The 24,270-nt window shown below is 41.7% G+C and overlaps 1 protein-coding gene across 8 annotated transcripts in view; it reads left to right on the forward strand.

Moving 5' to 3' along the window:
- ARHGEF7 (Rho guanine nucleotide exchange factor 7) overlaps window positions 1-24,270 on the forward strand; it is a 110,944-nt gene that overhangs the window by 36,684 nt on the left and 49,990 nt on the right. For 6 of the 8 annotated variants that reach the window (XM_027444154.3, XM_027444159.3, XM_027444167.3 and 3 more), the window contains 6 exons: window positions 2,528-2,612; window positions 6,011-6,141; window positions 8,600-8,801; window positions 13,835-13,923; window positions 20,191-20,285; window positions 20,594-20,689. In XM_027444154.3, the coding sequence (XP_027299955.1) occupies window positions 2,528-2,612; window positions 6,011-6,141; window positions 8,600-8,801; window positions 13,835-13,923; window positions 20,191-20,285; window positions 20,594-20,689 (698 nt within the window). Of the gene's footprint in view, window positions 1-362; window positions 459-2,527; window positions 2,613-6,010; window positions 6,142-8,599; window positions 8,802-13,834; window positions 13,924-20,190; window positions 20,286-20,593; window positions 20,690-24,270 lie in introns of all 8 variants that reach the window. The other 2 variants (XM_027444149.3, XM_027444163.3) reach the window with 1 other exon arrangement.

Below are 24,270 nucleotides of genomic sequence, written 5' to 3' on the forward strand. Positions count from 1 at the left end.
GATGCGCAGCAGCCTCACAAGTTCAGAGCACCTGCAGTTTTTCCATCCTCCTTTATCTCTCCATCAGTTTATCCCTAAGCATTTGTTACAGCACTACAAAGCCCCTCTGGAGGGTGTCCTGGCCCCCTTCCTTTTATTAAAAGCTATTAATGGCATCCTGGCCGGGACGGTGCTGCGGGTGGCTTCCTGTCACGCTGGCCCTGCCCGGCCCCGCGGGGAAGCAGACGTTTCTCGTATCCTCTCATTGTGCTGCTGTTTCCTGCGAGGAGGCAGCGGGCTGGGCGCATGCCCTGGATCCAGGTCTTTTTATGGCCCCCAGCGTGTCGGAGAGCCCGCTCACGTCCTTCTCGGGTCCCTCCTAGCCCAGCTCAGCAGGAAGCCAGGCGCGCCCGCGTCCTGTTATGCTCTGGTTAGCCTGCCTGGAAGAGCGCTCCGCTGAGTCCGAGTTCAGAATGAAGGTGAGCTTAAATCTATCTAGGATAACTATTATCAGTGTTGGTAGGGGTAAGATTTAAGCGAGAGTTTATAATATTATCTTAAATAGTCCTTTTTGGTAGTTCTCTCCCTGCTTTTTGGTGCCTTTCTGACCAATTCTGGAGTCTGCACAAGCGCTCGGCTCCCATATGTCCTTTTTTTAGGATCAGAGCTGCTATTTTGTGATTCTGTTCATTCTTTCAGTTTGCTAATTTAAGAACTGCCACAGTAAGCATATAACTAGTAATGAAAACTATAAACTCCTGTTGCTTTCTTCTTCCATAGGAGCTTTCTTTGTTCCAATTAGATCAGTTTAACCACTTCTCAACAGTCTGATTTCCCATTTAAGTTAGGTGTCTAAGTTCTGCTGTCACTTAGGCTATTTACTTATCTTGCTTGTGTGTGTTTTAAAATAATTGCCTGTGTTTCTGGAAAAGAATTGACACCTATGGGTGGTGAGGCCCTGGCACAGGCTGCCCAGAGAAGCTGTGGCTGCCCCATCCCTGGAGGTGCTCAAGGCCAGGCTGGATGGGGCTTTGGGCAACCTGGGCTGGTGGGAGGTGTCCCTGCCCATGGCAGGGGGTGGAACTGGGTGATCTTTAAGGTTTCTTCCAACCCTTCTGTGATTGTGAGAGTCTGTTACAGAGCCCACATCAAGGCAATTCCCTCGTCCCTTGACTTACTCCTTACAGCTTCAAATAAATATGAATACTCCTGAAATTATCTATAGCCTAGTGAAACTTGATGAAATAATTAGGACTTATTTTATGCAAGCAATAGCAGCTTGGTGCACGAGTAGTTTGAATGCTCTGGGAAACTTTTCCTCCTCCCCTTACTGAATAATTCTGCCACTTAAATGTTCCTTAAATCTGCTCTGCTGTTGTTAGCAGATAACACAACTGGTCGCAACTGGCCTGTCAGTCCCTTTAGGTGGCTACTTTAGATAAATTCCATGAAAATTTTCCCTGCTTTGTTTTAACCAAGCTCCCCTTCTCGTTGCAGCCTTCCTGTGGCTCCATCCCCAGAGAGAGGGGCTTTTCCTGTCCTGCCCCTGCCGGCTGCCTTCCGCACTACAGGCATCCCGTGGTGGTGCCTGCGGGCTGGGTCTTGCCAGGAAAATAACCCACTTCTTGTTGACTCTTTTTTTTAGATAAAAGCTGTGATGCTGCAGGAAACTGAATCTTTCTGTTTCTTAAATCAGCTGGAACAACTGTAATAGCAGCCTTTTGCTGTCCTCTTTTAATCTTGCACAAGGGAATACTGCGACTCCTTTCAACCTGTGCAGAATCTGCTGTGAGAGCAATTTTCTTGAGATGGTGGATGTTTCCATTACCTCAGGCAAATATTATGGGTCTCTTCTCTTTTTTTTTTTCCTTCCCCCCAAAAATCCAGATGTTCAATGTCATCACCCAGTGCTTGAAAGCTACTGGTGTGTTTTCTAAGAGATAGTTTGAGGTTTAGATCTGCTTCCCACAGTTAAAAATTAAATCAAGTGAAATACCTTCACCTTTCACTCCTCCCCTTCCCAAACATCATTCTTCATCTAACCTATCCAGCAACGTAAGATTCATTAAGTCTTAAGAAATGCAGTATTCCTTTGCCTTGTAGAATAAAGAGATGGCAAGTACGTTGTGATATTTATAAAAGCATTGTATGGACAAACAGGTAGGATGGCTGTGAGCTACTTACAGAAAAAGAAGAACATGCTGAGAGTAATGCAGTGCTTTGAATGCTACCAGGTAACCTGGTTGGCCAAAATGTCTGAGGAAAGGTGCTCTCTTGTGATGATGGCATTTTATTCAGCTTTCCTGTAGTTTAAATGACACTTTCTTTTTTTTTTTTTAATTTTTTTTATCAAATGCAGTTGTTTTTCCGTGTTTTTCTTTCTATTTAAAAAAGTTTTAAAACTGAAAAAAGGGGGTAAACCCTCTGCATTTTAACTGATCCACGACAGCCACTGGAAGACTGATCACCTTAATCATCATGATGATGATAGATGTGCTCAGTTTAAAGGCTTGTTTCTAGGACTTAATGTATGCTCTTTTCTTTTCAGACTTTTGATGCAAATGATCTGTATCAGGGACAGAACTTCAGTAAAGTTCTCAGCTCTCTAGTTGCATTAAACAAGGTAACTGCAGGTAAGTACAGTTCACTCTTTACTTTGCTCTCCTAACTTGTGTTCAGCTTGCATCAGTGTACATTTCTGCCCGTCCCTATACTTCAGATAAAAAAGAAGCTCTGCAGCATTTTAGAAGAGTTTCTCTATTGCACTCTAAGACTTTAGCTGCAGCCTGTCTGGGTTCTCCAGTTTCTTCTTCAGAAGAAAGTTTTGCTGTGGGCCGAAGACTGAACATTTTAGCTAGCAGTAGTTCTTGGAAAAAGAACCTAATGTGTTGTTTCTTTTATAGTCCTCCTTTGGTCCATTAGAAAAGGGATTTATTTATTTTTTTCCTGCATCAGAAAATACCCCTTAGGAGTGACTTCCCCAGTTGAATTCTTAGTTGTAGTGAATGGGCATGGAGCAGTACCATAGACTTCTTTGAAGCTGCTTAGGCCAGTTGAAGGTGCTGCCTCTCATCTCAACTTCAAGTGGAAATGTAGATCGTTTCTGTACATCTTTAAAGCTGCTACAGCACGCTGAATCATTGCAGTCTTTAGGGGAGAGGGACGAGTGCGGCTGTTTGGTCCAGACATCAGTAGACTATCAGTAGACTATCCACATCCAAAAGTCACAATTGCAGCTGGCCTTAGGGGGGACCCTGACTGATCCCTTTCATGGGGTGAGGGAGGTGTTGGTATGGAAACCAAGAATCAAAACCACATGCAAGCTAACTGTGTTGTTGCCTCATTCCTAGAAGCAAGCAGAGCTGCATAAATCTTCCTGACCAACTGTACTTCCAAACAATTTTAATTGGGGACTGTGTCAAAGGCATTTTAGACCCTACCTCCCTAGTGTAGTATTGGAAGATGACTTTCAGATCTGAGTCTGCAGAAATGTCAGGTGTATGCAGATTCTTCTGAGATGAATCTTTTTGTGAAGGGAGGAGTGTGAGTAATGAGCCTGAAGCGTGATGAAAGGATGTTAAATATGTTCCCTCCCTCAGGTTCTTTGACTTTGGAGAGGATAGGATCAAGGTACCAGTTGCTTTTTCTAGACAGGTAAAGGGAAAAGAATTGGTGTAGGGAAATTGAACACTGTGGAGAGGAAGAAAAGGTGTTGTAAACACTGGAAATCAGTGGATGGAAGTGTGAAAGATCTGTGAAAACTACAGAATTCTGTATTTCCCTAACATGCAAATCCTGTTGCCAGTCAAGATTCTTCAGTTTTTGGCAGCAGAGATGACTTTTTTTTTCCCCTGACAATAATGCCATTAAGAAAATCATTTAACGTGTTTATTTGGTATTTGAATGGAAACTTTAGTGGATACATGGAGTCTGGAAGCCCTTAAAGTCTATCAAAGTGTCTAAATAATACTTGTAAATTATTATTACTACTTATTGGTAAAAATACTTGCAATTTGTGTGGTTTGTTTGTAATGTTTTTTCTTTTCAGGTTGTACAGAGGCAGTTTATAATTCAAGCCTCAAAAGGTGCTCTTGTGGTGGCTTATTAGTTGTGCTGTTGTAAAACAGAAAACACTGGAAATCAGGCCATGCTTAAGCAGTTTTTACATAGAGCATTTTATGGTTGCCCAGAAGCTGGAACATGCCACAGTGAATAAACCTCACGCTCTTTTCCTGGGTGAACTGCCCCTAGGTTTTCTGTTGGATTTGGTGGTGTCTATTCTCCTACTTGACCGCAGACAGGAACCATAACAAAATGGGCATGGTGATGTTTCAGGTTACTTTTAATCCTGAAGTTCTGTCAGTTCTTCATGGTTCTCTTCCTATTGCAACTTGAAAGCTTTGGGAAGCACTGGAATTAACCATAACAGTATGATTTACAAACGAAGGCCATGATCTAGTCTCGTTTCTCTCCAAGCGTTTTATAAGGAAAAGATGAATAAAAAAAGGCTTTTGAAAAAAAAAAAAAGATGCCTGTTTGTTTTTTTTGTATGGACTATAATCAAATCAGCAGTGTTTATATTAATGCAGTGCCCTTCAAATGCTTTTAAGAAAGCAAGCTCAAAGTGTGAGGTTTTTTAAGACTTCAGTGTGTAATGATACTACCCATACGAAATATGCAAGTTAGGATGAATAGTTCTAATATCGCACCATTTGACTTGGGAGTTCATCTTCACATATTTCCTGAAGGATAAAGCTTTTTGGAGCATAATAATGACTCACTTAAAGATGCACGTGAGGAAGGTGTTTGCTCCAACCCTGCAGTGGCTGAGCATCCTTTGCCAACATTTTCCTTCTGTCCTCATTGCCTGTGTCACTCTCGCCCTTCCCCTGCACCTCGGCTGCTGTTGGATGCTGTGCTGAAGCTGGAAGGCTTCTTGTGGGTTAATCGAGTTGTCCCTTCGGATGTGCCACGGAGCAGCAGCTGTACTTTGTTCACCAGTCTCTTTATGGAGCTGAACCTGTGTGTGTCGCGTCTTTCACCCAAAATAACTAGGATTGCTTAACCATTGTTTGCCTTAATCTGAAAGCGACAGTAGGAGAATGTGTTTGTCTCTGTGTACCTCTGATCCAGGTCAAGTGATGGGAGGCACAGCGAGCTGCTAGGAAAGGTTAAGGGGCATAAAAGCCAGGAGAGCAGGTGGGAGACTTGGCTAGTCCCAAACCTGGATGTCACTAGATAGTGACACTGCTACATTGCTTTCAGGGCTCTTTGAAGCTCAGAAGCCCACTAAATAACATCCTTGGATGTGGAAAACATGAGGAAAAGGATCAACTTGTCACACACAGGCCTTGCTGGGCCTGCACTGCCCCGCTCCCAGCTGGGGTGGTGGCCTGGGCCCTGCTGCCCCCTCGCTGTCAGCCCTTTGGGTGAATTCCTCAAGCAGATGTGCTTTTTGTGAGAGGGGCAAGTGGAAACGGGGAGAAGTTGCAGGGGGTGAGGTATTCCTTGTTCCAAGCGAGCAGCTTGCTTCCTTTCTGCCCCTTTCTTCCCCCTTGCCCTTAGAGAAGTAGCTGAGCTGGCAAAAAAGATGGGGAGAGAGGGCCGTAGGAAGGCGGTGGAAAGAATGTCTTAATTGAGAGGGAGATGGCCGTGGTTGGGGGGAAGAATTAAGAAACAGATGTGGCTGGCTTTACTTCAAGCAAGCTTTCTGCATTCAAATGTCTTGGCCACTAGCTAAAACGATTTTATCTAATTACCTTTAAATAGAGTGGTAGCGGGTAGGAATGGAGAAACACAATCCTAACCCTCCTCTTCCTAAATAGCTCAGGCTGTTTTCCTGTCTGTACGTGGAAGAAACAGACAGTGGCTCTGGGTTTCAGTTCATACTTCATTTTCTTAAAATCTTGAATTATTGAGCAACCACGGATACTTCGAATCTGCTTTAAGTATGTGAGCGTTTCAGGAGTGGGCAGAAAGCTGTATGCAAATCTGTCAAATTCTGACATTTGCTTTTTATTCCCTTCTCCAGACATCGGGCTGGGCAGTGACTCTGTATGTGCACGTCCCTCATCTCATCGGATAAAGTCATTTGATTCTCTGGGGTCGCAGTCTTTACACAGTAGAACTTCGAAGCTCTTTCAGGGACAATATCGGAGTCTGGTAAGTTCTAGAACTGAAACATGCTGAGGTGTTTTTTTTGACTAAATTGATAAGTAAACAATAGTGTAGCAAACAACTGACTGTTTGCTTTCTTTCACCTCTGTAGTTCAAGACTGAAGTTCTATGTTTACAGCTTGTTTACGTTCCAAAATACATGCAACTTTTCTGAGAACTGTTAGGTATTTTGTTGTTGTTTTTTTACCTCCCTCACTTACCATTCCTTGTTGTCTGCATATGTAGTGTCTTTCCAGAAGTTACTTCTGAAGTGTAAGGACTTACTCTTATAAAGGCAAAATCTCATGTTCATCTTCAGCTATACTGACTTAATGAGTTCAGGGATGAAACCTCAGCAAGAGTAGTACTTCTTGTGTTGGTAGTACTGGTAGTTATTCTTTGCTGCTAGGTTTCAAGGTGAATCCTCCAAATAGCTTTCAGGTAACTGGGTGGCACGGGCAGTTGTTTCGCAGTGCAGCTGAAATCAGGGTGGACTACTGCACTGAAAATAACTGATGAAAGGTGCTTTTAGCAACTAAAAGGTTTATAGGAAGGGTTCAGACCCCCACTGTAAACTGCTTTTTTCATGTTTAGGGGAGGCAGTTTTGAACTATGTGATGATTGCTATGTGGAACCTTACCACAGTGCTCTGCTTAAACTTTTCTTAGGTGTGGTTTGACGTGTTTTCTCTGGTAGCAGATCCCATGCAAGTTCTTGCCCTAGGCCACTAATTCCAGCTCCCACTCTGCTGTTCGCCACCCACTCTGTTTTGCTGGTGAAACCATGTGAGACCAGCTGTTAATTGGATCACTGAAATAATGAATTTTAAGTGCTTGTATCAACCTAGTGACTTGAGCAGCTTTGTAGATGGTTACAAAGGGGTGGAAAAATGCTAGAGCAAGGAGAAGAGAGTTAGTGACCAACACCAAGAAAATACTTGGTTTGGTTTTGTTGCTGTAGAGGATCAGTTGGGAACAGTTCTCATCAGTTGTTACTCAGTTGGTTCTGCTGGAGAGCCTGAGAAAGGGCATGGGCTGTAGCTGATGTCACTATGCAATGTTGTTGTCTATTCTGTGGCTTTTTACTGTTTACGAAGGCAAAATGAGTTTTCTTGTTGAGCAATTGTAATAAATGGGAACGCGTGATGTGCAAGCACAGACTAAGGCAGAGACACTTAACTGGATCTATGCCATTGTCAGATGTTTTGTGACTTGCGGTATCCTGGGGCTTTCTGTGTATTTTCAATGTTTCATTTGCCCTCATTTTCCTACAGTTTCTCAGCCACTAACAGTCTGATTGTTAAATTGAGATGTGATGAAATAACGTAATTGCTGTGAATATCAACTGAGCTGACATGTAGTATGATTCTAATGACATTACACAGCAGATATTTTAATCACCTCAAGTGCACAGCCAGTGTGTAAGTGAAAATCTCTTACCTGGATGGCTGACTAGGATCGCTTACAGTTGTTTTCTCACTTAAATTACTTTTATTTTGGTTATAAGTAGGCCTTACTTGTAGTAAAGACAGGCATGATTAGTAATCTTGTTCTCTTGGTTACAATGCAGTGGTTTGTGTTTGGATTATTTAAAGCTGTTCATGTATTTAGCTTTTTTAACATGGCAGTTAGTCCTAATTATCATTAAATGCTTGATACAGAGATTCAAGAACAAAATGCCAAGCTTGAACACCATTCCTCTGAAAGACTTGTTAGAGTAGCTGTTAGCATTTAGTTATTACAGAGCCATAAACTGCCTTCACATTTTTGACAGGGAATGAGCATATGTGGGCAGCTGCAAGTCTGATGTGCTTCAGACTTGCACCTGTGCTAACCTTGTGGCAAATGATTTGTGAGTATGGCATAAAGTACTCTTAAACTCAATTATTGAACTGATTCTTAGGTTTTGTGGAAGAGCACTGTTTTTATCCATGGGCAGAGCACTGACGTGCATGTCCCAGTGTGGAACCTTCCAACACGACCCATTATTGGCAGGGGGGAAGCTGCAAGCTCTCCGCTGTCCAGAATTAAAGGTTTTGAGTTAAACCTAACTCAGTACCACTATTCCCAGTCCAGAATGGGTTAGAAAACTCTCTGATGTAAAGCTGTTATGCCTTTTTAGTTGCCAAGGGCAGTTTCAGTTTATACAGAAAATAGAAATTGTGGGTTTTTGTTTGTTTGTTGAGAGTAAGATTTAGTCTCGTTTTTTTTAGCTCTGTTTACCTGCTTCTGATTTTAAGGAGCTGTAATAAGATGATACGTACCTGGGACTGGTAGAAATCCATGGATATAAATGTCAGAGGCACCAGAAATGGCAAATCATCCTTGCAAATCCTTAGAATAAAAACGTGTGGGGGGAGACGGCTGGCATGTGCACACACACACTACTTTAATTCTATGCATGTTTGTTTGTTCATGAAATAATTGTTTAAATATCTAAAGTTATCCATTTTTATCCTTTCTAGGACATGACAGATAACAGCAACCATCAGTTGGTGGTGAGAGCGAAATTTAATTTTCAACAGACGAATGAAGATGAACTTTCTATTTCAAAAGGCGATATTATTCACGTTACAAGAGTGGAAGAAGGAGGCTGGTGGGAAGGAACTCTGAACGGCAAAACAGGGTGGTTTCCAAGTAATTACGTACGAGAAATAAAATCCAATGGTGAGTTCTGAAGGAGGGTGTATTTATACAACTCTGTTTTGCATGGAGGTGGGTAGTTGGGACTGATTAAGAACTAATGTTTCTTATTTAAGCTTGACTGCATTTACTGACCTTCATTCACGGAAATCATTAGGGCTTAGGAACTTGTACTCCTCCCCCGGTTCACTATAAAGAGTGCTGTAGGGGTTTTGAGGGAACACTAAGCTTGCAGAGAACTCCCACGTCCTTTTGCCGTCTGTCGGTTGCAGTTGGGCTGCTGTGACTTCTTCAGTCTGAATTTCTAGATTGCGAGACGTTGGCTCTGACACTGATGTGCTTTGAGTTGGTACTTTGGGCTTAAATAGTGTGGGATTTCCTGCCACCCCAGCCACCTCCCCCACAGAAAACCCCAAACCTACACAGTTCTAGTACTTTGAAGCAAATGGAAGCAAATGACTCCTGCAGGAAATATCCTGAATTATAGCAAAATCTACTGTTAGATTAGAGACAGCTTCGTAAGGTAAAGTATTTGTGATAACTTTTCCCTTTATTGTTCACATGCCTTCCCCTTGTTTTGTTCAGGCTGCACTCTTACACCAAAGATTACCCTGAAAATCACAGTGAAGGTGCCGCCTGTAAATGTCATCTTCACAACCATGTATCAGAACTAACCATGCTTTTTCATCGACCAGGACGTTGATGTGGGTGATGTGATCTGCTGTTTGTTTCTTCCCTGTCTCTGCTTTCAGAGACTGGGGACAACCCTTTTGCTCTTGTAACTACCCATGAGCTCTGAGAAGCTTTACCACTGTGTACCTTGTCATAGCTCCAATCAAAACACCTCTTTATGGCCACACTAAAAACATTGGCGTAACTTTTTTTTAGGCAGCCAGACAGATGCTTGGTTGCAAACTCAAGCTGTGAGGTTAAAACTCAATTTTTAAACTCGTTCTTCTCCACTTGCATTATCTTACTTCCTCCTTGTTATGCTGCCTACAGTCCCTGTTTGCAGAGTGCTGGAGTCTTAGACCTCTGTATCTCTGTCATTGTCAACTAGATCCTCTTAGGCGTAGTCAGGATATAAAGCCTTAGCTTTAATGTTCTTCAGAGGTCTCTCAGATGGGGCTTATCCTGAAAAACAATTCCCAAAGCATGCTTTTTCTTGTCTGCAGTTTTGCAGCAGTCTTTTTGACAGGCTGAATATCTCTTACCATTGTTACTCATCTAAAACATTGTTGGGCAGATTTTGTTTGGATTTCATCAGTTCTGATGTCGCCTGACTCCTGAACCTGGGTCAGCAGCAAGGCTCCAGAATGGAAGCAGCTTTTAGCAGTGAATCTGTGAGAACCAAAAGCTGCCAGCAACTGAAGCTGAGGTTATTTTAGTCTTTCAAGTATACTTCACTGGGTAAAGTAACTTTCCTAAGCAGGAAAGCTGTGAGGCCAAGGTTAGTACCGAGTGCACTTGGATTCTTGCCAGTCCTTGCAACCCTGCCTGATGCCTGATTCCCTGGGGCTGAGAGGAGCTGCTCCCAGGTTTAACTTCGACTTCTCACCATCAGAAGAGTTTGCTGCTAAGCAAACTCCCTGCGCTCCATAGACACGTTCCCAGTGCTACAAGGGCTTGCTCCCTCTGGCTTCTGTGAGACTGCTCGCCTTCGTGGAGCGCTTCTGTGTGCTCACTTCCTCCTGGGGAAGGGAACGTGCACTTGGTTCAAGTAGTGCCAGCACAGAAAGAATGGTGCCACATGTACAATGCTTGTTACGAGTGGTTGTAGAAAAGATAATGCTTTTTTTAAAAAATAAAAATTTAAAAATAAAGCTTTTTGAGCAAAGTATGGCATTCATTTTTCTTAGGCTGAAAAATGACTAAATTCAGGGGAAATAAAAATCCTTTCCCATCTCAAACTTATTTTGCTGTTGACTCTTTCTCTTCCCTGGAATGGATAAAAGAGGATCTGTTTGGAATTCTGTGCTTATGATCAACCTTCCCAATAAAAGAGTGAAACTGTAGTCGTAGTTTCTTTTCAGGTATATGCCTACACTGTAAGGATCAAAGAAAGATGGTCCACTTCTCTCTCCATCTTCTGTGAGCATGCTTACAGTTCCCTTCTCAAGCCCTGTACCATCTTGCTTTTCTAAGTGTTGATTGCTAGTGAAGAGGTATTTCAAAATACTTTTTTTCTTCAAAATTTCATGCTGCTGTTAAGTTGCACATGACAGGGTGGAAGAATCAGGTATTTGACAGTGTGGCCTTAATGAGTTTTTATATCTTACATAGAGCAGGGGGGGGAATCTTAAGGTTTAGGTGGGATCTTATCTTCTAATGCTGCTTCTGGCTTGCACGGTAGAGAGGTTTGGAGACTTTGAGAGTTACCTTAGGAAAAGACTAGCATTTGGCCAAGCTGGGAGACACTTATACAGTGACTGCTATTAGCTAATCAGTTTAAAAAACAATAACAAAACATTACACGGTGACTTTCTGGGTATTAACATTGTAACCCCTTTAAATGGCATGATTATGCAGACGATGATACAGTTTTGAAAAAAAAGACATTTGGTTTTGCAAACGTTTTCTAACTCTTCAATGAAATTCATGTTTGATTACTGTCTAGCTTCTCTTCTGTCAGGCTCTCCTGGCAGTTCTGTTGGTAGCAGGCCCAGCACACATCAGTGTTAATAGTTCTGTTTGGATGGCTTTAAAATAAATCAATAAATCAGGTCACAGGAAAAGGCAGGGTATAGTGGAAGAGTGAAGTGTATCTGCTGGTCCCATCCTGTGGTGCTCAAGGGAAGGACAAACACACTTTCAGCTTTAAAAATAATTAAGAAAAAAAAGAAAGGGAAGTGCTGCTTTTCTTCTCCCCACCCATACACGCTTGGAGGGATATTTTGTTCTCTTGTCAAGTGCTGTTCTACAGGCAAAAATAAATGAGACCAGTACTTGAGCAGGTGCTTGTTCGGTTTGGATCTGCTCGTGTGCTGTATGTGTTCTTGCTGCGTTTTCAGCTCTAATGGGACAGGTTTACACTGGGACGAGGAGAAAAGCAGGCAGAAGGAAGAGCCTGCTGTATGGGAAAGCCGGGTGTCTGGCTTAGGTCATGCTTGGGAAGCTGCAGCTCGCAGTGCTTTGAGGACCAGCGCTTGTGTTGGAACAGGCAAGGTGCCAGGGCTTTGCTAATGCCTCTGAAACCTGTGGATTCCCTTACTGAAGACCTTTACGTGTTCCCAGCATTTTGGCTGGGGTGACACCTGCTTGAAACATTGACTGAATTATGCTGTATGCTTGTGCAAGTACTCTGTTCTCTCGTGAAGGGTGATAAGTGACACTTATCTTGTTTTTTTGCTGAGGAAGTGATTCCTTATATGCAAGATCAGGGTTTTCTCCTCTGTGATGCGCTGTGTAATTGCAACAAGGCTGTCTTACTGCTCCTTGTGAAGCCAGGCAGGGCTCGGAGGCAGGGTACCAGACGTGACAGACAGATGGACTGATTTGCTGTGTCTGATTCTGTGTTTCTACAACAGAAATGGCCTTTGCGTTTTAAAAGCTGAGCGTTGATGATGGCTGTTCAGGCAAAATGGCTCTAATGTGTGATGCTTTTTTCTTTCCTCTTTTTAAACCTGAATTTGTTCTTGTGTTTCTTCTGGATAACTGATTTCAGCTGAACAGCTGGTAACAGAAATAACTGTGTATTTCAGCAGAAATCTCCTGTGTTCAGCAGCTTAGGACAGAAGCACAATATTGCGGAGATAGATGTGTTCTTACACCCTTTAAGATGACGAAGTAGCTGGAAGAAGGGCCCCTGTTCTATGAGTAGCCAGCTCTTGCCAGATTAACGAGGGTCGGACATCTGTATTCTGATGGAGTTCAGTGGCAGGTGTTTACCTTCTTCCCCAAGCATATCAGGCTGTTTGGTCTCTCCTTTCATGTTTTTGGGCATGTGATTAATGGCACTCGAGGTTTGTGGTGGACCTGAAAGTCGCTATAAATTATAGGATCAGCTGAGTGCTCCCAGAGAGAATGAAAGTAAATCACCAAGTTTATACAAACAGCATCATTTCCATCGTTCAGTACAAGGAAACAAGCTGTGACTGCCCCATAAATGTGTAGCATTATATATCATACATAAATGAGTAGCTGTGTGGCAGCTTATGGCTGACTCTGGGTGCTGGGATCTTAACTAAAAGGATGTTGTCTCTGAACGTGGTAAGTGTTTTTGTGCGTGTTTAGTAGCTTTATGACCATATTACATTTTTAGAATAGCTTCTTTGAGGAGAGTGGCAGTGCAATACAGAGAAAATCCCCTTAAAGATGCCCCACGAGTGCTCCTGGGGACTGAGCATTCCCCTTGAGGACTGCTGGCTAAACCCTCTGGTCCTGCCAGCCCATCCAGCCCTCCTGCCTGCAGAGATGCAAAGGTGCACATCTGGGATTGCAGCTGGGCAGCCCGAAGAAGCACTCAGTTACTGTACCCAGCACACAGTCCAGCAAGGGCTGGTACCCCGTGGGCTGTTCTGCTTGTGATGCTGTTTCCTTGGTCAGCTCTACTGAAATGGGGATTTCCCACAGCTGTCCCTTAACGTGACTGGCTGGGCTTCTGCTGTAAAGGCAGATCTCTGAGACTTGCATAATTTATTCTTAAAGGCCTGAGGTATCAGGTAAACTCAAGTTAAATTATTCATGGATGTTTATTACAATGCATTTGAAAAACCAGCTTGCTTTTAAAATAAAGGTAAAGCTTTCAGTAGGTGTGTTTTGATGCTTTTTTTGGATTACATACAACTAAAAGGCTTATCCACTGTTTGCATATTAGACAATCCTGCTTATTTAAAACAACCCAAAACACCGTAGTGTCCTGATAAATACAGTCTCACAAGCATCTTCACTTGGTTGTGCATTAGGTCAAGTGTCAGAGATCAAAAAGAGATGCTGTAAGGTAAAAAGCATTATTTTCATTGTATCTTACTATAAATATTTGAAAGCAGTTTGTTTGACCTCTAGTGTTGAGCTATGAAACTGCACCGAATTCACACAAAAAATACCTTTTATTTCAGAAAAGCCAGTCTCCCCCAAATCAGGTACGCTGAAGAGTCCACCTAAAGGCTTCGATACGTCTGCAATCAACAAAAGCTATTACAATGTGGTGAGTGAGCCTTTTTCTTCCTTGTGTGCTTTTATATACAGTAGAACCTCATTTCACTAAATGCTGGTATTGCTACAGAGAAATGGGCAGTCTTACAGACCCTCAGTGCCAAAACTAGATAGGAGTTTTTGTGACTTCTCTAGAAATAGGATCGCTGTTAAATGGAATATCACACACATGGATTTTTTAAGTGTGATGAAAAATTGTAGTCTGAAGTGAGTGATATGCATTACTGTAATATATTGTGCTCATTTTGCTTGCTTGGCTAGCTGCTAACTTCCCTTTTCTCCTCTCACCCCCACCCAAATATGCAGGCACTCTTCCCTGATCACCAAGAATTAACGAAATTTTGCTGAATTTAAAGGATTAAGAATATTTTGTACTTTCTGTTGAAGATGACATTGAACGTTTGCAATGAATTTGCCTTTTTGTATTTATGCTTATGAATCAACTCAGTAATTAGCTTTGGGAACCTTGTCTTTACCCTGATCAATTGATTTCATGGCAAAAGCTGTACAGAATCAGCCTCTAAAAATACATAAGGATTCTTTAGTCTAGTACCCATGCATCTTTAGTAGATGCATGTAAGAAACACACCCAAATTATCTTTATTCCTGTTGTAACCATTTTGAGAAACCTTTGTTTACTAACAGAATACTTTTCGAAGGAAAAACAGTAAGATGCTTTTTGTTAACCACTGCTCCCTGCTGGTGTAAAAAGAAAGCACAAGCTTTTCTTTCCTTTTCTTTGGTTCCACTGCTAGGTTTTCTTTTTTTTTTTTTTAAAGTTTGTTATATTTGTCAGCTTTTAGCAGGCTCATAAAACATCATTTTATGCTTTCATCTCTGGTGGTTGTGGCATAAATAACATGAACCACCTGTAAGAACAGAGCCGTTTTGCATGTTGGGCACTAACTGAACACACTGAAGCAAGCTCCTGCTCCTCCCCACTCACATGGTGCCTCTGCCAACAGCCCTAATTCATCATCCATGAATTAATGAATCAATGGAGGGCTGTGATTCTTTGGCTATTGTATTCTCCACCTGCTAGTCACAGTGAATAATACCTGTGCAGACCCATTCCTTCAAATTGCAGGAAGTAATGCTCTTACTGTGTTATATCAAGCAACAAAACATCCGATAGCTTTTCGTTTTTATTTTTTGCACTGTATCTCTTTATAGTCTCTTTTCATAGTCAGCTTTTTTCAAAGTTGCTGTAGTGTGTAGTAGCAAAGATGTTGAAGCCTACATATTCCCTATGAGTAAACTGAAATGAATGTAGTGAAAGAAGGATTTAGTTGCTTCTATAGGTAGAATGATGCTTTTACTTCCATTTACTATAAAACTATGTGGAAATTTTAATCAAAGGAAATTGGCAGCTCTTTAGGTTAAAAAAAAAAGTCAGTGGTAAATATTTTTCTATAAAATAATTTGTGATTTCTCTTGATAGGTCCTAATATTACATAAAGTAATAATAAATATACATAATGTGATGGTAAAGTAACAGTGGCTTAGTTATAACTCGAGATGCAATTCATTTTGGACACTGGTAAACTGGTGGTTGCAATTTTTATTTAGTAATTTAGAACAATTTTTGGAGTACCAGTGTACTTCAGTGAAAATAAATGGAAATAAATGTTTGAATTTGCCTAAAACCATAGCTAAGGAGGTGAAGTTACAAAAGACCATGCAATTCTGAAGTAATATATTTGTTTGCTTTTTATATTTGTGTTCACTGAATAACCTTATTTTTATTGTTGTGGAGGCTTGAGTTACTCTCCAGTTCTGGAAACAGCTAGCCATAGGTGCCTTTTAAAATTGTCTGTATTTTTTTTGTTTTAAAAGATTAAAAAAAAAATAAAAATGATATTGGTGACCATCATACTCTTAAAATCAGGTTATTTTTCACCTTGCTCAGGTACAACTTCCTTGGTGTGTTCAACTGATGTAGTAAGATTCCCACAGTCTGAGTGCTAGCTATTTATGAACTGTAGAGGATAAATTATGTCATGAGGTAGAAGAATGACCCATTCATCGTAGTATAGATGGCCTTAGAGTAGTGTTAAGTCTGTTTGCAGTGAACTGAATAATTATCTTGTTTTCACTTTATTTTCCATAGTGTAGCAAATGCCCCCAAGTTTTAAGCTCATCATATTGTTATTTTTGTTTAAAGAATGAGAGGCTTTGCTATCGCATGCGCTTTGTTTCAGAGAGGTAAGACTTCATTGCTGTTCCTAAACCCTAAATTAGGATAGCTGGCATCTATATTTTCTTTTTTTTTAAAAAAAAAAAAAGTGCTTGCATTTGCAATATAACTACAAGATAATTATTTAAAGTAATTATTAAATACGTAGTGATATTTATATGTAGATTAATGTTCAAACAGTTTAAACTGTGAGCTGAGGTTTTGTTCTGTTTTGCTATGTCAGCTGTAACTTTAGCTTCTTGTAGTTGATCCTTCTCACAGGCATGGGACTTTGCTGTGCTTGATGTTCTATCAGTCTGCACTGATTCCAAAATCGGGCCCAGACTAAGGCAGGACCAGGGCAGTTCCTAATAAACCTGTAGCAACTGCAGCTGAAAGTTTGTAGCTTGAGTTAAGTTAATAGCTGTGTTAAAGTCTCTTGACTTGCATGGTTTGAGACCAGTACCCTGGGACTCCTTGCTACCTGTAAGTTGTGACTGTATTCCTCCATGTGTAAACCTCATGATTATTTTTTGCTGTCTTTCCTAGGCAGAGATTTGTGGTGCAGGCAGCAGCTGTGGGTGCGTTGGTCAGCCTGAGGAAAAAGAATCAAAAGGCAGTTCAGAGGTAGCTCAGGAAGGGGTAGGGGAGGCTCTGCTAATCTCCCCTTCTTGGAAGATGAGTGCATAGGCTAATGGCACGGTGCATTTAATGAAGATGAGACTGCTTTCACCATTTTATTTTGTTCTTTACCCTCTTGTAAGCATGTTCTGTATTTGTGGATTCACATGGCTCCATCTGAAGTTGGGAATACAGACCACCTAGATGTTTATTTCAGTGTGCTTTAGTAGCTGCTCCTTGCACTAGGTGTTGCAGAGAGTACAGGGCACATGTTAATCCCTTGGGAGTTTAAAACTTGGTGTCCCAAATAAAATTGTTGCCTCTGCTTAAAGGGCAACTGCCCGGAGGTTAAGCAGCTGTTCTAAAAGCAGGTAACAAAACGGGCAACTTTCTCCCTAGTGGGAGCATTTGGATGACTTCATTTTTCATTGAAGTATTTGATAAGTGATTGAAAACAGAGCATGCCTGTCACGCTTTCCAAGTTGGATCAAGCGTTTTTATTTATCAAAGTTCATGAAAATTTTTGAGGAGCCTTGAGGTATGGAATGCTTTTGTGCTGAATTACATTGCCCTTCTTAAGGGCCTGTTTTTAAGAAGGACAGTCTCTGATTTTTGTGACCCAGGAAAATTGTGTTGATCACTGTAGTGCTGAACATGATGTTTCAGCTGAGTGCCTTTCTGCTCCCATAAAATGGGCATGGACTACGGGATCGTGTCCAAGCGTAGCTGTGAAATATGCCTCTTCTCCCTCTGTGGAAGGTGATCAGCTTTGTGTTAGATCACTTACACCCATTTTTGGGTGGTAGCTTTTGCCCTAGGGAGATGACTGGGGTTTTGTGTGACGGAGCTGTTAATCATGCTTGAATTTTCCATGCCCTGTGATTGAGAGAGCTTGTGCTCTCCGAGCTCAGTTTTCTGTGCCTGCCATTCATCAGTGTTAGGGATTGTAAAAGCTGCCGCTTCAATGCTGCTCTTTTGGTACCCAGCCTTGTCTGGGCAAATGTTGTGGTGGAGTTGTGGAAACAAGGTCTTGGAGGTCTCATGGGGTCCTGCAGCAGCCAGAACACGCAGAAGGCAGGAAAGGGAAGTAAGGTGATTATCAGAGCTCGCGGGCGAGATGTGGATATGAGGAATGTAAGGGTGCTCTGGTGCCAAAATACTGACTTGCAACACTGAGCACTTATCGCTTCAAAGCGTTTTATCCTCATAGCTTCGTCCTGAGGTAGGTAAGTCAAGCTGGAAGGATGCAAGAGGTCACGAACTGATGTTTTAGAACTGTGTAAGCAAGATTATTCTTAAAAACATTTTCAAAGAATGTTGTATGGAGTGGAAACTGTGCTTGTAAAAAAGGGAAATAGGTTTAACTTCTTTTAAGAGGCATTTAAAGCTATGTGCATGTCTAAAGTATTGTGCAGTGCTGTGAACTCCTAGAATAATGTAAAGCAGTATCTAGTGCTTTGCATAGGCTTTGTAGCATAGTTTTATGTAGTTACATTTATTTTCTTTATTCCAGTAACTTACCAGGTTGCTGCTTTTGCTTTTGAAGCTTTCTCATTCTTTTTTTCCCCATCCTTTAAGTCTTTTTCCTCCTACCTTTTACATATTCCAAATAAAGCCTTCAAATAAAAATCCAAATAAGATAGGAAAATAATTGAGTTTTAAAACATGAAACAACTTTCATTTCAGCCTCCTCAGACAGCTGTTTATAGCAAAGGATGGAAAATACTCTCTGCAAAAATGGATCTGCCCTTCAAGATTGCTAGCAATTTTTTTCCCCCGTCTTTGGATGTTTTCTGATAGTGTTCAGTGCTTTGTCAATATATTTCATTTTCATCCTCGGTTTTGTCTCCTTTTCCTAACCAATGGCTATATAATGACTTCTGGCTGGCAGATTTTTGTAGGAAAAGCAATGCTGGAAAAGATTCATCTTGCATTTAGTTTCGAATTGTATGGATCCTAAGTACTTACAGGTTTCCATTTTAACAACCGACTTTTTTTGTATTATATTTGTGTTAGAAAGTGGGATTTTAATTTGTTTTATGATCAGTGCAAATATGGATTTAGTTTTTTTTGGTTCCCTCTGGTCTAAATGGTAAAGGTTTTTAGCTTTTTTTAATAAATTGTGCACCCATATTGTACTTCATGCTGCAGTTTTCTATTTAACAGCTATAGCTTTCTCTGTGACATTCTTCTGCCATCGTGTTTAGCAGAGAATGGAGACATTTTAATCTTCGGTTCAGATTTCCAACAAAAGAATGAACTCAAAAGTGGTCTCTCTCTTTCTCCAAATGAATAGAAGCATTGAAGGAATAAGCAGAATCAATGACACCAATGAAAGGAACAGTGAATTCTTCATTGACATACTGAACTATTTAAAGTTATTTCATCAGGTTTGCATTTAGGAATGAATGGCCTTTTTTTATTTCCTAAGAAAGAGTATTGACTAGAACAGTGAATAATGCACTCAATTACAGTCGTTACTATAAATGCTGAAATGAGATATTACTGTAGGCTTGACAAATACGGCATGCACCAAAATGAAAGGTTTCTGGTGTGGCTTATGAGCAATAAATTACAGAAAGTTTTCAAAGCTTACTCTGTCCTGTGAGCTGCATTTAATTCTGACGATTCCCCTGCTAGATCATTATCTTCTTGAAGACAAAAACTAATTTATTGCTAGAAGCACGGTAGAATTTGATGTGAATACATTGGAGGATATCTTAAAGCAGACTGCTTGGAGATGGCCCAGTAAAATGCTTCCTTGTACGTAGTTGGGAGCGTTCCAGTTGTTGGATTTATATTCAGCCCGAAAGCAAGTGTGTGCTGTGTCTTATACACTTGTAATTTCCTTGTGGTAGTGTATGTTACTGCACTCACAGTTGAAGCCTAGGTGTCCCCATTTAAAAAGAATGCAACGAGGCTGAGGATTTTGCTAAGTAAAGCTGATGGTTATTTGGTGTTTATAAGCTGACCTTTCCGCTCTCTGAGTCAGTGAACACTTAGCAAGCAAGATAAGTTGTTCTGAGTTGTAATTGAGACTGAGAAAACAACGCTCATTGTTTCTTTTACAACTTCTAATGTGTTTTACCATTCTCTGCTCTTTGAGTGTTTTGCAGTACACGGGAGGAATAACTACTCCTTGCTCTGGAAGAACACTCTGTATAGCTCTCTCTACTTTTACAATAAAAACTTGCTTTAGCATAATGTATTCCTGTTACCACTTTATGTGACTGAAGGATGGCTTGTGTGTGTATGTGTGTCATTTTTCCTGAGAGTTTCATAAATACATAGTCTTTAATGCTTTTCTCTTGATATTAACATTTTTAATACAGCACCCTTCTTTTAAATTTTGAAATTTTTAAATTACTACGTAATTTCTAGTACATTTTAAAACTGTTAACAGGTTGAGCCTTTTAAAGAATCTCTTAAAAAATACCAATTAGCAATTGTCATTTATTGCAGGTGCTACAAAATATATTAGAAACAGAAAACGAATACGCTAAGGAGCTACAGACAATGCTTTCAAACTACCTGCGACCACTGCAAGCTAGTGAAAAGTATGTGAGTTTGTTTTGGCTTCTAAAGTAAGGCTGGATATCACTTGGGGACTGGGGAGGGTTTATGTGGTTGAAGCTTCAGTTTTAGTGAATAATGCATGTTTTCTTGTGTGGACCCTGAGATCCTTGAGGCAGGGATTGCTGCTTCAAGTTTCTTTTATTCTGCTTGATTGCTGATCAGGACAGGCTGATCTTGATCAAAGAAGCTTTTTTTTTTTTTTTAAAAAAAAAAAAAGTTGTAGGTTTTATTAAAGCACAATTAGTCAATAACTGCTATGCTAAACACCTTTTATTTACCTTGGCTCCAGGTTAAACTCAGCAAACACTTCATACTTAATGGGAAACCTGGAAGAAATAAGTTCTTTCCAACAAATGCTTGTACAGTCCTTAGAAGAATGCACCAAGTAAGTACAACGTGTACCAGATTCTGAAAAATCCTAACAAGCAAATATTATATTACTTCTCCTGTTGTGTATGTTAATGTTTGAGATGAAACTTTGTTGCTCTAATTGTAACCATAGCTGCTACAGCAAAAAAAGGGATAGGTGTTTGGGTAATCACTGCTTGCTCGCACAGATAGCTGTTGGTCCTAGGATGCAATTGCAGAGGTAGCAATTTTTGGAATAGCTTGGAAACAATTTATAAATAGCCATGAGTTGCTTACCAGTGGGAAGGTGCTTTAAAAAAAAAAAAAGCAGTGTTTTTTACTTTGGAGGCTGGAATTTCTAAATGATTAAGACAATGAAGGGAACTTACACTGTGATGGAGCAGTGGAGGCTGGGGGAAATGACCATATAAGAAGCATGAAGCAGAGAGAGAGCGAGAAGGGAAAGAAGATTGAGAGAACCTGTTTTCTTTCTATAGGTTAGGTGAGTGGTAGTTGGATATTTTTTAGCTTGTTCCTCTGCACTCTGGGGGTGCAAGAAAGAAGGTCAGCAACACATTTGATTGTCCTAACAGTTTTCTACTGTTGAAACACCACTGAAAGTTTAGTTCCCGTTCTTAACCTTGGTTGTATCCTTCGCATAGATTCACAGAAGGATTAGAAGGGATCTTAAGAATCATCCTGTTCCATTCTTGCTGCCATGGGCAGGGACACCTCCCACCAGCCCAGGTTGCCCAAAGCCCCATCCAGCCTGGCCTTGAGCACCTCCAGGAATGGGGCAGCCACAGCTTCTCTGGGCAGCCTGTGCCTCACCACCCTCTGAATAATTTCTTCCAAATACTTAATCTCAACTTACCCTCTTTCAGTTTAAAGCCATTACCCCTTGTCTTATCCCTGTACTCCCTGACAAGGAGTCCCTCTCCAGTGTTCTTGTAACTCCCTTTAGGCACTGGAAGGCTGCTGTGAGGTCCCACTAGAGCATTTTATTCTCCAGGCTGAACAACCCCAACTCCCTCAACCTGTCTTCATGGGAGAGGTGCTCCAGGTCATGATCATCTTCATGGCCCTCCTCTGGAGTCGCTCTAATACACCCATGTCCTTCTTGTGCTGAGGGCCCCAGAGCTGAATGCAGGGCTCCAGGTGGGGTCTCACAAGAGCAGAGCAGAGGGGGAGAATCACCTCCCTCTCCCTACTGGCCATGCTGCTTTGGATGCTGCCCAGGATGCAGTTGGCTCTCTGGGCTGCAGGCACACATTGCCAGCTCACATCGAGCTTCTCATCAACCAACAACCCCAGGTCCTTCTCCTCAGGGCTGCTCTCAACCCATTCTCCATCCAGCCTGTATGTGTGCTTGGGATTGCCCTAGCCCAGCTGCAGGACCTTGCACTAGGCCTTGTTGAACTTCGTGAGGTTCGTACAGGCCCACCTCTCAAGCCTGCTCAGGTCTCTCTGGATGGCATCCCTTCCCTCCTGTGTGCTGACAGCACCACACAGCTTGGTGTCAATGGTGAACTTGCTGGGGGTGCACTTCGTTTCAGTGTCTGTGTCACTGACAAAGATGTTCAACAGCGCCGGTCCCTGCACCAGCCCCTGAGGAACACCACTCGCTACTGATCCCCACTCAGACATTGAGCTGTTGACTGCAACTCTTGCAAGCATCCAGCCAATTCCTTACCCACCAAATTGTCCATCCATCAAATCCATTTTTCTCCAGTTTAAAGACAAGGATATCATAGGGGACAGTGTCAAAGGCTTTGCCTGAGTCCAGGTAGATGATGTCAGTTCTTTTTCCTTGCTTGTGTTCTGACCATGTGGTGACATAATGTGGCTGCTAATCCAAATTTGCTTGTTTACTGCCAAATTAATCATTTGAATTGCTACTGAGGGCTGAGGCGAGCTTCAGCCTGTGCAGGGGAACTAACTACTGGGAGTACTTGGCTGTGAGCGGGAGAGAATGTGTTGGATGGAGGAGAAAACACCTATTTTGGCAGCAGTGATCTTCGAGATGAGCTCTGTGTGTTTTGTTTTGACTTCTCCCTCCTCTGTTCCTCTGAGCTGCTCCATGCTAAGAGGAAGCTTTAGTGATGACAAAGTGTAAGCCGTGTCTCCTCCAGACACTAATTTATGTCTGGGTTTATTGCTGACTTTGGATCTCGTGTCCCCCTGCCATCTGGCTTCTCTCCCTCTCTTCAGTCTCCAGACAGCATAGACTGGAGAGGATGGAAAGGATGGTGTAGCATTGATAACTTTCTCTTATCAGTGGAATAGAGACAATCTTGAAGTAGCCTTTCTTCCTTTCTTAAACTTAAGACTTGGCTAGCTAAGCGGTGTCTGAATCCCTGAGAGTGACAGCATGTCCTTGTACCTAAACGTTGTCATCTTTCCTCTTGTCACTTCACTTTCTATTGTTGCATTCTTTTATCCGTTTCTTTCTGTGATTTAAACTACATTTGCACAACGCCTTTCCTAATGGCCTTTGTTTTTTCTTGGTGGGAGGTGAGATATTACTGCCTAACAAATTAGGAAACATAATGGCTCATAGTAGGTGGGCAAAGGAAGTGACACCTCAGGATTACTGAAGGGTTACTACAAATGTTTTGTTATTTCCTTTCTGTGAATGCGTTGGCCATGCCAAGTTATGTTTGCAGTTTAATTTTCATTGTAGCATATCGACTTGAGCATCCAGCTTCCTCCTGTTTTGAATCTAATCCACGATAATTCCCATCATGCGGAAGAACGCCTGCCCTGCTCTCTTGTTGTTTTGTCATTTTGCCATGTTTTTTTGGCTGGTGAGCCTGCTCTATAAACTCAGAGCAGCTCCCAGGCTGAAAATAGATTTATCATTTTATTTTATTTTTGGCAGAGAGCTTGCCATCCCATCGTTCAGGCACTTCAAGTTGCAGCATCCGGTGTGATGTGTTTTTTTTTTTTTAAGGTGGCATGTCACGATGACCAGGCACAGATGTCCTGCCAGCTGTAGTGCTGCCAGCCTCCACGGCTTGACAAACTCCTGCTCCTGTGCCTGGGAGTTGAGTAGTGGTTCAGTTCCACACCCCACTTGAGTCAGTTTGTCATTTCAGTTACCTCTTAATCCTTGAATGTGAAGCTTTCTGATGGTTTTTCTCTTCTTACCTGCACTGTGTTGCCTTATTTAACCCTCGTTTTGTTAAACACTGGTTGCTTTCAAAGCACAGAACGCCGTAGTGATTTTATTTTCTGAGGGAGGGAGTTGTTAGGATGCTGTTTGGCTTTTATGTGCCACACTTCTATCCTCCTGCCCTGGCCGCTTTCCCAAACCCGAGAGCTCCTCTGGTGCCCTGCTGCAGGTTTGTCCTCTTTGAGCTCGTCCAGGTTGGCCTCCACTGCAGTACAACCATAGTGCTCCTGCTGACTGCTCCATCTGTCATAGTCCTGGGAACATTTCTTGTCTGCATGCTGGGGACTGCCAGACAGATGCTTTGGGGTTACATCTGCCTTTGTCATTTCTTTTTGTCATTCAGCAAACAAAAAAGGTGAAACAAATCTAAGTAGCACTGAGTAACAATCTTCTCAATGATCTGCTTCAAAAGAGCATTTCTTCACTGATCAGCTTTGAGTGCA

Source organism: Anas platyrhynchos, chromosome 1 (genome assembly GCF_047663525.1).
Source record: "Anas platyrhynchos isolate ZD024472 breed Pekin duck chromosome 1, IASCAAS_PekinDuck_T2T, whole genome shotgun sequence".
In the NCBI taxonomy this organism is placed as follows: domain Eukaryota; kingdom Metazoa; phylum Chordata; class Aves; order Anseriformes; family Anatidae; genus Anas; species Anas platyrhynchos.